A 15,933-nucleotide genomic window follows, 5' to 3' on the forward strand; every position below is an offset into this window, starting at 1 on the left:
ATAATGAATATTAAATAACCAGAATACTCCTCAGATAGCTAGTGTAAATGCTAATTCGGAGTGAATTTTGTTGACGTAATATCCAGCCTGTAGCTTGTGGACGGATGACCTGAATACAATTTCACGCGCATGCGCGTCTGCCGGCGGCGAGCCTACAGCGAGAAGCTGCGCGCTGACGTCGCACCTGGCGGCAGGTGCGCTAAATTGCCCACTGGCAGGTGAAATTATAAGTGTTTGTGGTGCGGCGGCGCTCGACATCTTTGGGGTTCATGAAGTCCGGGCAGAGACATGGGGACGGTTCGTGGGGTTTTATTAATTCTCTGCCTTTTTCAAGGAACTTTTGGGCTTTCTTCTTCAGGTAAAACTTGATCCAGACAGCATTGCTGATACGGCTGCTGCTTTGAGTATTTGTGGACAGAGTGTCGCTCGCTTTATTTCCACTGTTTGTTAGTTATTATCAATGTTCATCGATATTATGATCATTTTATGCTGTACCCCTGTATCTTTCCTTAACTCCCTTTAATCACAAGTAGACTGTTATATGGTCGTATGTGGAGCTGAAAGAATGGCATCACTGCAACTCAAAGAGCGCGGAGCCTGTTACCTCCTTTGTAAAGAGATCTTGTGCCCATCTGCAAGTGCTTTAAATCTTTGTCGTGTGGCTTACTAGTGTGTTTGGTAGAATGCGACTGGTGAAGTGAAGTTTCCCCACGGAAAACAAAAACAAAGTTCAAGTTTATCAGAGCAGACGACATTTGAGTTTGAAAAATACGAAGGCGGTGTGCCTCAAGTCCAATAGCAATGCACAAAGACCATGCCAAAATAGAACTTTTTAAAAGTGACAGACCATGTTAAATAAACAGGTCTTTGTTTGTGCAGTCGTGCCTTTTTTAACAATTTGAGGTACAACATTGACTTATTAAACCAAGGAGCACATGCCCTGGTGTGCCTTTGTCAGGAATATGTGATTTCATCTTTTTTTCTGATGGTTTATGGACTCACCTGTACAATTTGAGATTCGGTGGGTTTCTGCTCATTATTGGAAACTTAGAGGCTGTGGTGAGCATTCAGACTGTCATGTAGGTGACTTGCCTCTAGTGAGCACTGTTTTGAAACCTGTGGTCCAGTTGATTTCTGCAAAGCTAACATGTTGTACAAAATGGTGTCAGCAGTGTACTCAAATACAGATGAAGTGAATGTCCGTTTTAATTTCTGATTTGTATTAGATTGATAGCCTGGAAACTCAATTCTGTTATGAAGTACAGCTACATAATGAATTTAAAAAACAGTATAATTACTAGTACATCTATTACTGAAAAGTAGTGTTGAAGCAGGAAAAAAAACTTAGTGGTTCTTACTAATGTTATCAACCAGCTGGATAAATTTGTGGTTTACATTTGATGTAATTCCAGTATGAGTAAAAGCTTCTATTTAATGGAAATGATGAAATCTAAATGTCATCCTGATGTTGGAGGAAAAGCAGTATAGCAACTACCTGGGCTTGTATTGCCTATCATACTTAACCAATAGATGTTCTTACGTTTTTTTTCTGTCATGTCTAGTATATTTGCCACCTTAGTGTTCTTGGTTTTTAAAATTCAGACAGTTTAGTTCACTGCTATGTTTATCTGGCAGTGATCCTATTGTAGTATTCTCTTCACCTCACTTAGTATTTCAGCTTGTGCCACTATTGGAAGACTCCAGACTGTTCTGATATTTGTGTAGGTTTGGTTCAAAATAAAGAAATATTATCAACCAGTCTTCAAAGAGCACACATCATTTTGTTGGAGAGGCTTTATCTCTCAATGCAAAGTCCTATGTTTTCTGTTAACTTTTATATTTCTCCTGTAGCATGTGCTACAGTGTATGCTCATTCAAATTCCCATCTCCTATAGATTATATTTTGTACTGATTTATGCTGTTAGCAATTTGTGTAACCCACTTGTTTGTCTAATTATTCAGATTTAATTACTTCTGCCTTTTTTTTTTGTGTATCAAGTATACCGAAAGTGTGTATCTGGCTATCTTTATAAAGTGAAAGTCCCTTAGTCATAAAGTGGCTCTCTGACTGATGACTTTGCACAGAATTGTGTTCAAATACATTCTTTTGGTCATGTAGGCCAAGTGATTGTGGGAATGTCTGGCATGTCAGCTTAGCTGTTGTGTGGCCATGTCTGGTGCTGTAAGTGATGCAGATATATCTGGATTTCTTTTGTTTCTTTATTAACAGCAGTAGAGATTGGTGGCTATACACTTGGAGCTAAGATAGGAAAATGGCTTGGAACTACAGCTACTGGGCTGACTGTTATGTTTCTGGGTTTTGTAATGCTCATGTAGTTACAATACAATACAGTTTATTTTTGTATAGCCCAAAATCACACAGGAAGTGCCGCAATGGGCTTTAACAGGCCCTGCCTCTTTACAGCCCCCCAGCCTTGACTCTCTAGGAAGACAAGGAAAAACTCCCACAAAAAACCTTGTAGGGAAAAAATGGAAGAAACCTTGGGAAAGGCAGTTCAAAGAGAGACCCCTTTCCAGGTAGGCTGGGCGTGCAGAGGGTGTGAATTTCCCATTGGGATTAATAAAGTATCTATCTATCTATCTATCTATCTAAAAAGAAGGGGTTCAATACAATACAATGCAGTACACAGAACAGAACAATTCCTCAATATAGTAAGAAATAAAAAAATATAAATTTTAGAAGTACAGAGCAGAATTTAACAGTAGATGATGTATCCCATAATAAGATTTGGATTTGTGTAGAGTCCTGGAGACCTCATCCTTCAATCTGTCTCCCCCATTTGGCCATTCCACGGCTGAAACAGTGCTGGGCCAGCCAATCCAATGAAAGGACCCCTCTTTCCCACGATTCCTGCGATCCTCCATCTGGGATGACTTTTCCTTAGGCAGGCAAAGCAACTTGGCAGGTGGGCCATTGCACCAAGTGCCACATTTGAATACCGAGAAGAGAAACAGAATAGGTGAGGGTTAGTATACAATTATAACTGTCATGTTACTTACTTACCTAGTTAGAATCTATCAGATTTTATATTTGTTCTCCCGTGGCGAACTTGGTGCCAAAGTCCTATACAAGTACAATATGCAACATAAATATGTTCTGAACATTCCATTTTGGGTGTTTATCATGGTACAGTTTACTTAAAGCTAAACCTGTGATCTTGTTCTTTTAATGTCTGGCTCCTCGTCCTCTGGGGCACACTCCCTATATACCGTAGATTAGTTTTTATTTTCCACCCCGCACCATCTTGTCTTTCCAGATGCGTTGTGTTCTGAAGGTCAATGGCATTGTAATGATGGGCCATGCATCTCCAACTCCCTGCGCTGTGATGGACACGGTGACTGTTTAGATGCCTCAGATGAATACGGCTGTGGTATGTGCTACCAACTTTTAGTTTTATTTTCTTAGCTGTGAAATAAATCTGACCTCACGTTCCAAAATTGTGAACAATGAAATCCTGGATCCTTCCAGTCCCATTTTTCGCATGTCAGCTACTGGCATTCCATCTGCTTGGACCAAATGTACATTCTTATTTTGACTTGATGTTGGAGCTTTTAGTTATCGATCATTCTTGAGCATTTTTGTTCTACTTTATTATTCTGAGGTGTTTTATTGTTTTTGGTAGTTTCTTGTAATGGTGCTCCCTCTAAAGGTGCTATACAAAAGGCTAAATTGTGTCCAGTGGTTTCTCTTAAGGATTATTAGATACTTAGTAATATGAAATCTGTTTTTAGCAGGTTGGGTTTTTTTAGAATCTGCTTCACATCACATTTTTTTTAAAGCAAAGCAATGAACATGAACTAAGTTTTTTAAATGTATATATTGTCGTTTTACTCACAATAGTTCATTACTCCATCTTCATGGCATACTAATTTTAAATCAAGAGCACAATTTTGGGAAATCAGTAAAGTGACATTTTTGCCAAAATTGTTTATTCCCTGATGGCATTATGTCCATAGTGATAAACTGGTTGTAGTAGCCAATACCACAATCCTCAACCACAGGCGTATCTTTAGCTAGAAGAATCCCAACCCACCTTCTATAACTCTGTGGGTGAGCACTGTCCTGTATTATCTCAAATTGGGGGGAAAAAAATAGTTCTTTCTTACAGGATATGTCCAAACTGTTTAAAACATGGCAAGAATTAATTAGTGGAATTTTTGGAAAGCATGTTGAACCTGCAGTTGACTCTTCTGCTGTTAACTTTTTTAAATCTATTTAAAAGGTTAGGGGAGGTTTTTCTGCTCGTTTCTTCTTCTCTTGGTTGGGAGTTGAATGTTTTTTCCTTTGTTTTTATTTATCCTTTGTCTGAATTGATTTTTGAATTAAAATGCTGTATTTATTTCTGAGTACTATGTTGTTGTAATGTTCTGCTTTTTTGAAAATAAAAATTCGAACATTATACTTTAATCTGCATTCCATTTTACTTTCTGGAAGAAATACCAGTCTTGTCTCCCAATCCAAAAAAACAAACTATAACTGAGTGCTCATTGAATCAGCTTGTTTGGGTGGTCTAATCGCTCAAGTGCACGACTATCTCATCCACTAGTTTGTTTTTTTTTGTTTTTTTGATGCCGTCTTCACCTGTGTTTGAATTATCATTTATGCCTAAATAATGGAAATGAAGAACATTGTTTTCCTCTGGTTTCTTGAATGTATTCAGTTTTGAGTTTTAGTCCTGCTCTTGACAGCATGATTCACTGTATAAGTAGAAAAATTCTTCTAGAGAAATCTTCTCAATTTCTAAGAATTTTGAAGACTTAATCTATGAGGCAATTGGAGCCTCCTTTCTTTAGACCCCCTGAAGTGGCCGTCTGCTGTTCCCTATACTGTGTCTTAGATTGTTGTGTTCTCTCAGAATTTGATCTTTTACAGAAACGGGGTAACTGAGAAACTCCGTGCAATCTGAAGACCCACATAATGTAAAAAATTCCTGAGTTCACAGACTAAGCTATTGTTAACAGGTTTTGTCAAAAGGGTAATGAGTTTTGTTCCTTGATTAAATTATTAATTGGGTGCACTTGCATTTGTATTAAGTAATTGAAGTGTAACACGGTGTAGACATGACGTGTTTGTTTCTGTTTAGAGATGCTGTGAGTTTTGCTTTGAGTTTCAAAGGTGTCTTCAAATTTGGGTTCTGTTGAGAATCCTTTAAGTCTGTTGCTTTCATTGAGTTAAAATAGTCTCTTAAACATTTTTTCTGAAATATTAAATACTTGACACATTGTATGAATCATTAAAGTACATATATTCATAATTGAATTAATTCATGGGTTACAGACTACCACCTTGGATTACACATCTTTTCTGAATGTATGTTCTTGTCCAGTACTTGCTTGTTTGTGTGATTTAGTCTTGGTTGGACACGGCCTCATCTAGTGAGCGCTCCCTCTCACTCCAAATCTACACTCAAGGACACTGTAGGACAAACCCTTCATAATATTCAGGGGGCTGTTCACTGTAGAAGTCAGTTTGTTTTTGGTATCATCTGCATCTGTAGCCTGGATTGTGTTTGGACTTTGTGGTTAGTCCTTTATAGGGTTGTGCTTGTGCTTCATCAGGTCCATTAGTTCTGTGTTATTTAAATAATTATCGGCAATGGGGAAATTGAGTAGGATTTGCATGCATGGTGTGGGAATGTGCAAGCCGGGAGAACACTTGGTTTGTTCCTGGTGTCCCCAATATAAAATAAATTGCAGATTTAAGACGGTGCGAGTGTGAGCATATTGTGACCACCGCACCTGTATTCACTTCTTGGCTTAATCCAACTGTGTCATTTGTACTTTTTCTAAATATTCACGTGCATTTCCTAGAACTTTGTCTGGTTGTCTCCCACATCTTGGTCATGTCTGTTTTGTCAGATAGTGACTCGGTGTCTTTTGGGTGAGTGTGCAGATCAGAGGAGCCATGACCTGTTATACAAGGATTGTGTGCTGTGCTGCTGTGAGAGGTTCTCGTTTCACATAACCCTACTGAAAAGGTGGACGAAAGTGGGACTTTAAGTGTCATTGCATGTAATACTTTACAAAACTGCCTCCAATGCTAAAGCAGTTCAATGGAAATGCATAATTAATGCCTTTTCATCCCCTTTCCCATAAAAGCAGTTCACTTCGTCTTTTTCATAAAGTGATCTGTCTTGCACTTAAGCAGATCTTTTGCTGCTTAATTGTTTAGTCAAATCCAACTCCAATGTGACTTTAGCCTACTGGTTCTTTCTATCTGAAACAGCTTCTTAGTGTTCCTTCAGGGTCATTTAAGTGGTCTCCGTAATGCTGCCTATCCATCTTAGTCTTGATCTTCCTGTTCTCATTCTGCCTTTAGTTTTCCCCTTTCTTCTCCAAGGAATTCTGTTTTCAGATCTTAGCTTAACCAGAATAGGTTATTAGGTATGGAGCACAAGTGATAAATATTAGAATATGTAAAATGATACCTAGATTATGAAGCATTTAGCTCTAAGCTGTTAAGTCATTTAAAGATGTGATTTTTATTGCTGCCTGGCACGCAATGCTTCTAGATTAGGCACCAGTAACACTGAATATTATGGTATTGGAAAGCCATTCTTGTTCACAAGGTGTTTAAATGCATAGACTTATTATCTGGTTTTTAATCTTGTTTTAACAGAGAACAAATTGCAGATATTGAGCTTAGAAGACAAATCTCTTGTTCTTTGGGACCTGCAGACAGGACAACGTGATGTTCTTGTTTCCACTCATGGCTCAGCTGTTTCAATTGCCTACAGTTTTGCCCAAAAAGAGTTCTATTGGGTTAACAGAATGGGCAAGATTAATGTGTATATGCAGAAGAGCAATAAAACACAACTACTCTACTCGGGTAAGTTTATTTTAAATGGTTTTGTCCTATATAAGCCATGTTTGTTACAGAAACGGTGCAGGCCAGAATTTATTCTTTTCCTAAAGCAGTTTTAAAGAACTTGGATTAAGAATATAGGTTAGCTGTATACTTTAACACCCACATTTAACAGTCACCTAAGTGCAGTGGTTCTCAACCTTTCTAGTGCCGTGACCCTTTAATACAATTTCCCATGCTGTGGCGACCCCAACCATAAAATTATTTTCGTTGCTACTTCATAACTGTAATTTTGCTACTGTTATGAATCGTAATGTAAATATCTGATATGCAGGATGTATTATCATTGTTACAAATTGAACATAATTAAAGCGTAGTGATTAATAACAAACTATGCAATTATATATTGTGGAACATTTCTAATTACAAAAAAATGAAATTTTGTCTTAAGTTTGTTTTTCTTCATGGTGTATTGAACTGTATTCACCATATTCATGTTGTATACTTATGTGAAAATGTGATAAGCATGGCATGGGTAACAGTCTTAATAGAACAGTAAACTACATTGCTACAAAATTGTTGCGACAGTACACGTAAAAAGCCAACGTCAGTGCAAAGGTTGAGGCTGCTTCTTTCTCACCAGATCAGAAATTCTCGGGGCAGTCTTTGCAAGAGCACAATGAAGATCATCTTCTGAATGGACTGTGAAAGTGCGTAAATCCCCGCAATGGCTGACGTTACCATGCCGTTCGATGTACAGCAATGTAAACAGTTAAAAATAAGTTACGACAATTAAAACGTTTGAATCAGTAACTTTGAATCAGAAAAATTTCAGTTTCTCACTGCTGAATCTCTGACCAAGTTGAGCCTGGCAGTTCTCCGCCTGCCGAGAAAAAAACCTCTGTTTTGGGATTCCAAGAGGCTGTGGATCAAGCTGATGCTATCTTACGCGACGTCTAGTCAGAGAGGATGTCAAAGTTGATAACTATAGTTGCTGATCTTGTCTCCTAACAATGTTGGATTACTAGACTGAAAATCGCAGGACATGTGAAACTGTGCTGGAAAGTCTAATTTAACATTTCCAAAGTCTTTCAAGCTCACACTTTTTCTGACGGCCAGTATCATGCTTCTTGACGAAGCCATTGCCCGTGTGCAAGCTTTATTGGTACACTGTATTTTGCTGCAGTTGTGGTACTTGTTTCCCCCCCCTCCCATTCTTTCATACCACATAAAACACATGACATCAGGTCCAAAACACCCACATGCCTTATTCCTTATAGCTACAGTATATGCATTTATACTTCTGACAGTCTTCATCGGGTGTTAACTCTGAGACACACACACACACACACACACCCATTGACTTAAACTAGTTTGATTTTATTTTGTCACAGGGAGTTGCCAGGCTTGTCCGACTGCATGACTGGCAAGCACACGAATGTGCCACTGACTAACTCCTACTTGCTACGATTATGTAAATGAAGTCTGCAACTACAAATTGCTGGAAAAGTTGTGAAATGTGACTGAGCCGTCCATTTTGTAGGCATGGGGTTGACATTTCTACTGTGGTTTACTTAACTCATTTGCTTTATACATGTAAAGGATCAGTTTCACTGTAGTCCCAGAAAAGGTGGTGATGATGGAATCAATTCAGTGTCACTGCTGTATCAAGCATATGAGCATGTTTGTTTGAATGTAATTTACCTTAAGATTTGAATTCCACACTTTTCAGAGAATTATGTTCTTTTCAGGTGTCACAGGAGTTCAGAGTCTTGCAGTGGACTGGCTGACGGATCAGTTATATTGGATTAACCCAACAGACTTGGCTATTTGTGCCGGAGCTAGTGATGGAACTGGATTTGTGATGATTCTGGAGACGATGATGAACCCCACCGGGCTTGTTCTGCACCCACCTACCAGGTTTTCAATGGCAATGCTTTGTAATTTGAAGTAGTTGTGGCACCCAATCTGTTTGAGAAAATTTGTCCTTGAATGTACAAGCTTTGGGGTTTTTAACTCTTTTGTGATTCTTTCTATGACTAGAGTGGTCTGCTTCATAGTTTCTATAAAGAAATTGAATGGTTTGCTAAAAACTGAATTCAGAAGTCCTATTCACAATGGGAATGCAAGTAACTGAATGTACAGTCTATTGTAAGGTCATTTTTGGTAAATTAAATTTAGATTAGTTGTACTTTTTTTTTTTTTTTTTTTTTTTTTTTTTTTTTTTACTAGATGTACCCTTTCCAAAATGAATCAAGTGTAATTAAATGTAAAGATTAACATAAAAGACCAACTGTTAATGGCAGACTGGCCTAACCTCATATAAAGTGTGTTTTTTAGGTGAAGTGTGTGGGCAGATTGTAACATTTCTGAATACATCACTTAGTAGTGGCTATGATCTGAAAGATTTTGGGCAACCCATAAACAATGACATACAAAAGTTGTTAAGGAAATAGTCATGTCAGTACAGGAAAAAGTAACCCTTCATCCTCAAGATCAATACTCTTAAATTTACAGTTTTTACTTGAGTTTTCCTACTTCATAATGTTCCCCAGTGTAGGATATACGGTAGATGAAAGCCAGTATTGTACAGTAATACTTCATTACTGTACTTTAGGATTTCTTGAGTATATTTCTGCTTGAGTATAATTTTGTTTGCGCTTCACTACATTTTCTATCTTAAATGGCTACTTTTATTCCGTATTTTGCTATTTTACTGCAATATTAAGCCATAAAACACGAGGGCTACTCATGCACCCAATGGTTTACCTCGGTCAGTTAGGTAATATACAAGCTTACCCTGCTTTATGAAAATGCCTATTTATGAAGAATTAAATGTGCCCCAAAAAGTACTTGTGTAATTTCATGTGCAACTTGTAGCAGCCTGTGCAGTCTCGTTTCTCTCCTCCGCTAGTACTTCACATTCAGACACTGTATTTGGTAGCTGGCCAGACAGGATCAGGCTTTATCCACAGGGATCAGGGTGGTCCGCGTAACCAGCTGCAGCCAAAAGTCTCAAACAGATCTGTGTGTCACACTATAAAGCAGAGACTATAGCCTGTTCTATGAAGAGTGGTGATAATTGGGCAAAATAGAATGCTGCCAACAGGGATCTATTCTAATGGGCCTTACTGTCTCATATTACTGTAAGTGTTTAAGGCTTTGAAGTGTATTGTCTGCAGCTGGTTTCCTTTTTGGCTGTGCAGAGGTCTTGCACATTCCCCTGCTGTGGTCACTGGTTCGCCCACCTTGTCGCGTGTGCTGCTCTTGCCTTCTCATGTTATCCTGGTACTCACGGCTCCAAAACAGACGGTGAACTCATTGGAAAAGCCCAAGAAAAACCAAAAGGCCATCCTTTGAATGTGAAACTAGAAGAAAGTGTAGATAAAGAAGTTTATTAAACATAATTTATTAAAGGCCAATGTTTAATTGGGTTTTGTTTTGATAACTAATTTTGTTAAACTACTTCTGTTAATTGTCATGTAGTTATTTGAATGAAAGTGTGGCCTGTTTTTGGGTCCATGGAACACTTAATATCTTCTATTTAAATTAACTGTAGTTTAAGTTAAGAAAATTCACTTTTCCAAGGATTTTTCAGTACTAGATTAGCTCCTTAATAAAGCAAGGAAAGCCTGTATGCCTTTCCTATTAGCTTCAATTTGCTTTGACTTGGCTCATATTTTAGTGTTTTAATATGACTTCCACACACCTTATATAGGAACTTTTGACTCCTGTATATGTGTAAAAATAAAAGATCTTACATTTACGTCTATTTTTGACTCTTCAAAACACTCATTTTTAGGCCCGTTTTTGACCATATTTTGTGCTGGAAGGTACAAAGTGCATGCCATAGTATAAGAGTTTGCTTTTTTTTTTTAAAAAACTAAAAACAGCTTTGTATAGTATTCTGTGCTATTATGAAAATATAATTAATCTGATATAATATACTGTCATGCCTTCACTCATAAGGATTTTTATTTGTCATGTAGTCATTGTGCCAATCCCATTGTATCCTGTAAAAGTAGCAGACCTATATTTTGAGGCTTGAAATGTTATGGGGGCCTCTTCGCAACCAGCAGTGATCTGGGTAATAAATATTCTCATCAGAGGGGTTTGTTCCACAACAGATCACCACAAATTTTATTTTTTGATACTTTAATAACCTTTTTAACTGTTTTGTGTTAAATTAATAACACTAATTTTTTGATCAAATTTTTATTGATTTAAATGAAAGGAGTACATTAAAAGGAAAGCAATAGCTGCTTTTTCAGCAATATAATAAAACAACTCCCACCACACCTGAGACTGCTAATTAAGCAGAAACACTAGGGAAACAAAAGTCTACAGGTATATGGCACATGCACACAATTCAGGAGTGCAAGGTGAAGGGGATCAAAAAAGAAAGGTGGACAGGAGAGACTGCTTCAGGGAGCACCCCCAACCATCTCTTTACTGTTTGAAGGGCATAAAGGCTGTTGTAGAACCTTGATCTGTGATACAGAAAGTTTAAGAAGGGTAAGATTATTAAATGAAGACTTCCAAATTGAAGGAGAGAAGGGGTATGAGTTTTCCGGCAAGAGGCTAAAAGTAACTAGGCTGTAATAGCTGCAGTCATTAAGACTATGATGGCAGAAAGAAAGGTCTAGGAGGAAAAGAACTTCAGGGGACAAAGGAATGGGAAGAGAATAAACTACATTATTTAAAAAAAAAAAAAAAAAAAAAAAAACCTTCTCATACAGTAGACTCCCAAACCTGTTAAGCAATGTGGACTAAAGCTCTTTCTGGGGACATTCTGAGTTTAGGGGCCTGAAGCTTAAGCTTTGTTGGTTTCATAGTAGATCTGCCCCTAATCCTGCACCGCATGTTTTCTGCAAAGCTTTTTTTTTTTTTTTTTTTCCTTCTGCTCTTCTAGCAACATGTTTTGGATGAATCGTGATGAAAGTGGGCAGATGTTTCTAGAAAGTGCAGCCATGGATGGGTCTTTAAGAAGGACCCTTGCTATCGTTACTGCTGAAGAGACAAAGGCGTTGACTGTCGACTCTGTCACAGGGAGACTGTTCTGGATTAGCAAATACAAAGAGGTACAGTAAACCATATTTTGTACCCAATGCTGACTGCCCCACCACTCTTTGAAATGTCTGATTTGATCTTTGGCATTTAATAAAAATTGGTACACTCGCACTGCTTTTGAGGAATGTCTTGCTTATTTTTCCCCAAAATCTGCAATGAAATCCTTGGTAACTTTCACAAATTCACTCGGTGTGTGGCACTTGCTGGTAAATGTCATTAGTTTCAAATTTATCCGCTACTTAGTTTAAATGAAGTATATGCTTACCTTATTAGACATCTTTCACTTTTAAAACTGGATGTGTTCTTGCATTAAATAGTTGTTAGTTAAATGTTGATTATTGACCATTTGTACAAAGGTTTTTTTGAAATTAAAGGGTTAAGTTATGAGAAACTGATGGTTTTGATGATTTGTAGTCCAGAGATGGCATGATTGCTCTGGACTTTAGCTTTTTAGTGCAGACGGTTTGTAATTGAAGAATAGTCCAAGAGCAAATTTTAATGCCATTCGATCCACTGGTCATTTCTTCACCACCTTCATCCATTTTCTAAACCTGCATAATTTAAGTTTATGGTAGTAAAAGGCCAGATCTTGTTGCTGAGACACTGGGGATCTGGTAGCCCTAAATGGGCTCAATTGCACTGAAGAATATAGTCCTGCATTCTCCCACATATTACAGTGGGCCAGTTTAGCATTGCCAATTAACCAGCCCTGTTACTGATAACGGCATAGAAAAAGGAGGGCTTTTGTAATCCAGAATTTGAAGGTTGGCAGCTGAACACCAGCAGTTACCACAGTGCAAATGGGTCATGGTGTGGCTTGATCTAATTCTTGGCGTAGTTGGCAGGATATGCACTATGAATTGAGTGTAGTGGCAGTGCTGTACAAAAGACAAGGCTGGGGGTGGTCTGAGTGAGAGAGATGGCTCAGCTGACATCACCAGGAAGTGGTCTGCTTGCAGTACAAGGCTCTCCCTGCATGTCTGATCATAGGAGAACTCCTATAACTTATGGCATAGAAGAGACCGCTGCTTCTGAAGGCCGTTGTAATCCAGATATCATGGCTGGCCGCTTATAATTAACCCATTGTGAATGTCTGAACTGGGATGCACAATGATTTGTAACGAAGACCTACCTTAATGTAGGTAAAAAGTATACATCAGGCACAGTTTACAACCAACATATCCAGAACAGCAAATGACTTGACTCATTTCTTGTAATCTTGGGGGGTTAAATTCTGTCTGAGGAATGTTTCAAGAATATTTTAGAATTTGGCAAGAATTTATAAATGTTATTAAAATGGCATGCCAGATCATTGCTGTTTTAGTACATATTCTAATATAGAGGACAAGATCAAAGTTTAGGGTCAGTAGTGAAATAACTGTTTAATAGTGAGCTTATGGAAGTTTTTAAATATACAAAGGACTGCTGCAGTTTGGAAATTGTGACAGCTAGTCCATTAGCTCCGGAGGACGTGCAAGTTGCTCTGTCAGATGCAGGTCCATGAATAAGCACCAGTTTCAGTTTATTTAATATTCATATAGCGATCTGGGGAGCACATGTGGGAATTAGATTATGATTTCAGAGGTCCTCATTGACTTCGCCAACCATTCCAGAGCCAAAGAAGGAACAAGTGTTTGACTGTTTCACCCAACTTCGTCCCCTGGAAATTTTACCTGTCAAGAACCCTCAAAATGCTCCCATAGTTTGTGTGCATTACAATGAGTCACTTGGTGCTCTGTGTTTTTAACACAATGTTTATACTGCTGTATTTCTCATGTTGTTGTATCTGGATCATGTTTTACATATTCAGCTTTCTTAAATAGAAGAATCACCAATTAAACTGATAGATTTCACAGTGTCTCCAGCTGGTTAAACTTTGACATGGAATTATCTGTGGCACTTAGGCGGCAGGAGATGCCCCAAGGTACTTTAACATCCTTGGTATTATGTTTTCCCCCAGGCTAGCATTTTTCAGCAGTAAAAATAATTACATGTAACAAAATGTGTGAATATCAAAATGTCAACATAAATACCGTAGAAAATGTTGGTCTAGTGTCCACTGCTGTATTACTGTATCGATTTAGTGCATGTCCTTCGTGAGGTGTTTTGAAGCAGTTATCAACTTGCAGCCTAATGTTGAAATCAAGACAGTAAAAACACGTTTTTTTTGTTTGTTCAGGTGAGATAACATGTCAGTATCTGATGTGCACAATGGACACAGCATTTGTTGTTGTAGACTACAACAGCACATGGCTTAGTGACTGCCATATTTTTCCTGACATCATAATGTAGCTGTCACTGTGAAACAGTGCTTAGGGGGGGCTAAAATATTTCTACTTGATTGGAGTCATTTTGCCTTTTTTGCCCCGCACCTACTTACCATATGGTGATCCTTCATGTGACAGAATTCACTAGGCATATCTTGATATTTCAATCATACACTGCTGTATGCATCAGTTTTACTATTTGTCAGTTTCTGATTAACGATTCTCATGGTCTGCACTAGTGCTTGATTCAGCTAATAGTTCAGTTTGTTCTAAAACTGGCTTTACTGCTTTGTGTTTTGGTTGAAGGCTTAGCCCCACTCACTAAGTTACCACAGAGTGGCAGAACAAATGGAATTTTTTTGTGCAGAATGATGCAACTTAATCCATTAGATGGATGCATAATATTGTACTGAGTGTTATTCAGGTTTAACACTGTACATTGGTATAAAACGGCTATTTCATGAGGGACAATTGGGGTTAAATGTTAGAATTCAGAGCCCAATAAAAGCTTGAGGTTAACATCAAGGAGCTTAATTTAGCTATCATTCTTTCTATCTTTTTACTTTAAGTCTATTGAAACCGTATTCCTTGATGGTAGTGGACGCTTCTCCATCTTGGGTGCTTTCCCAAGGGGCACGGAAGTGCTAGGATTTGCCTCATTTCAAGAGTGGTTCTACTGGTCTGATGGAAAACAGTTGTGGCAGACTTCCCGCAACTCTCCACAACAAAGCACAGCCCTGATACAGTCCTCCAGCTCCTTACTGGCGATTTTTCATCCTCTTCAGCGGACAAATGGTAAGTGATACGGAGTGGAATGTAGACGGCTTATATCAATTAATGAGTCTAGTGAGTGATTGGTGGGACAATTAAGCAAGCTGGGTAAATGTGGAAACTTGACAGCCAAAGGCCAAAATAAGAATAGCATATGAAATTCTGAAAGTGCCCTTAAATATATACAGAATGGTAAATCTTACGATGTGGCTTCTAACCTGGAAAACATTAACCAAGCTGGGAATTATTCAGTTCATGTATGTGCAATCAAGATTGTTTCTTGCAACTCTACAATCTAAAGTTTTTTTTGTATTGTTTATGAAACATTTTTGCTGTGTAAAGTTCCTTGTTACATACAACAATTGTGCTGAACAGCTGACTGTATATTAATTTAACATGAGATTTCTTGCTGGTTTCATTTTCAGCCTCTGCCTCTCCATGTGCTCATGCTGCCTGCAGCCATGTTTGCTTGCCATCCCCTCACAGGGTGCCTGGATACATATGTGCATGTCCAGATGGGATGATTCTCCGATCTTCTGGTAAATGTGAAAGTAAGTCATCCTTTGTATACTTTCTATATTTCAAGGACTCTATTTCTCCTAGTTATACATCTTTATGTAAATGTGCATTATTTATATTTTGTATATATTTATTCATTATTCGTATTTAAATTTGTTTCTCTTTGCATGCATCTACTTCATTGACATTCTGTAAAGCATTTTAGAGCAGCATCCTTTGTATGAAAATATGCTTTTGAAATAAATATTGCTTTGATCTTTGTGGTTTGTGAATACAAATATCAACTTAATGTTAACTTAAGGTACGATTTTGTACAAATGTTAGGGTTTCTTTACGCAAAGAACCACAAACATATGGAATAAACTACCAAGTAGTGAGATGGAGAGTAGGACTTTGGGGACTTGAAGTCTCGACTTGATGTTACTTTGCACAATCTGTAGGTGAACAAGATGAGTGATGAATGGCCTGTTCTCATAACTT

General features: G+C 38.0%; 1 protein-coding gene across 2 annotated transcripts in view; it reads left to right on the forward strand.

Annotated features, from left to right (window-relative positions):
• The first annotated feature begins 218 nt into the window (after nt 1-218).
• The window catches only part of LOC114654425 (low-density lipoprotein receptor-related protein 2-like), a 104,719-nt gene continuing 89,004 nt past the window's right edge, over nt 219-15,933 (forward strand). Inside the window, exons 1-7 of one of the 2 annotated variants that reach the window (XM_028804985.2) lie at nt 251-358; nt 3,279-3,392; nt 6,641-6,850; nt 8,578-8,746; nt 11,739-11,907; nt 14,733-14,958; nt 15,360-15,485. In XM_028804985.2, the coding sequence (XP_028660818.2) occupies nt 289-358; nt 3,279-3,392; nt 6,641-6,850; nt 8,578-8,746; nt 11,739-11,907; nt 14,733-14,958; nt 15,360-15,485 (1,084 nt within the window). In that variant the 5' untranslated portion in view covers nt 251-288. Of the gene's footprint in view, nt 359-3,278; nt 3,393-6,640; nt 6,851-8,577; nt 8,747-11,738; nt 11,908-14,732; nt 14,959-15,359; nt 15,486-15,933 lie in introns of both variants that reach the window. The other variant, XM_051930169.1, reaches the window with a different exon arrangement.

Source organism: Erpetoichthys calabaricus, chromosome 7 (genome assembly GCF_900747795.2).
Source record: "Erpetoichthys calabaricus chromosome 7, fErpCal1.3, whole genome shotgun sequence".
Classification (NCBI taxonomy): Eukaryota; Metazoa; Chordata; class Cladistia; order Polypteriformes; family Polypteridae; genus Erpetoichthys; species Erpetoichthys calabaricus.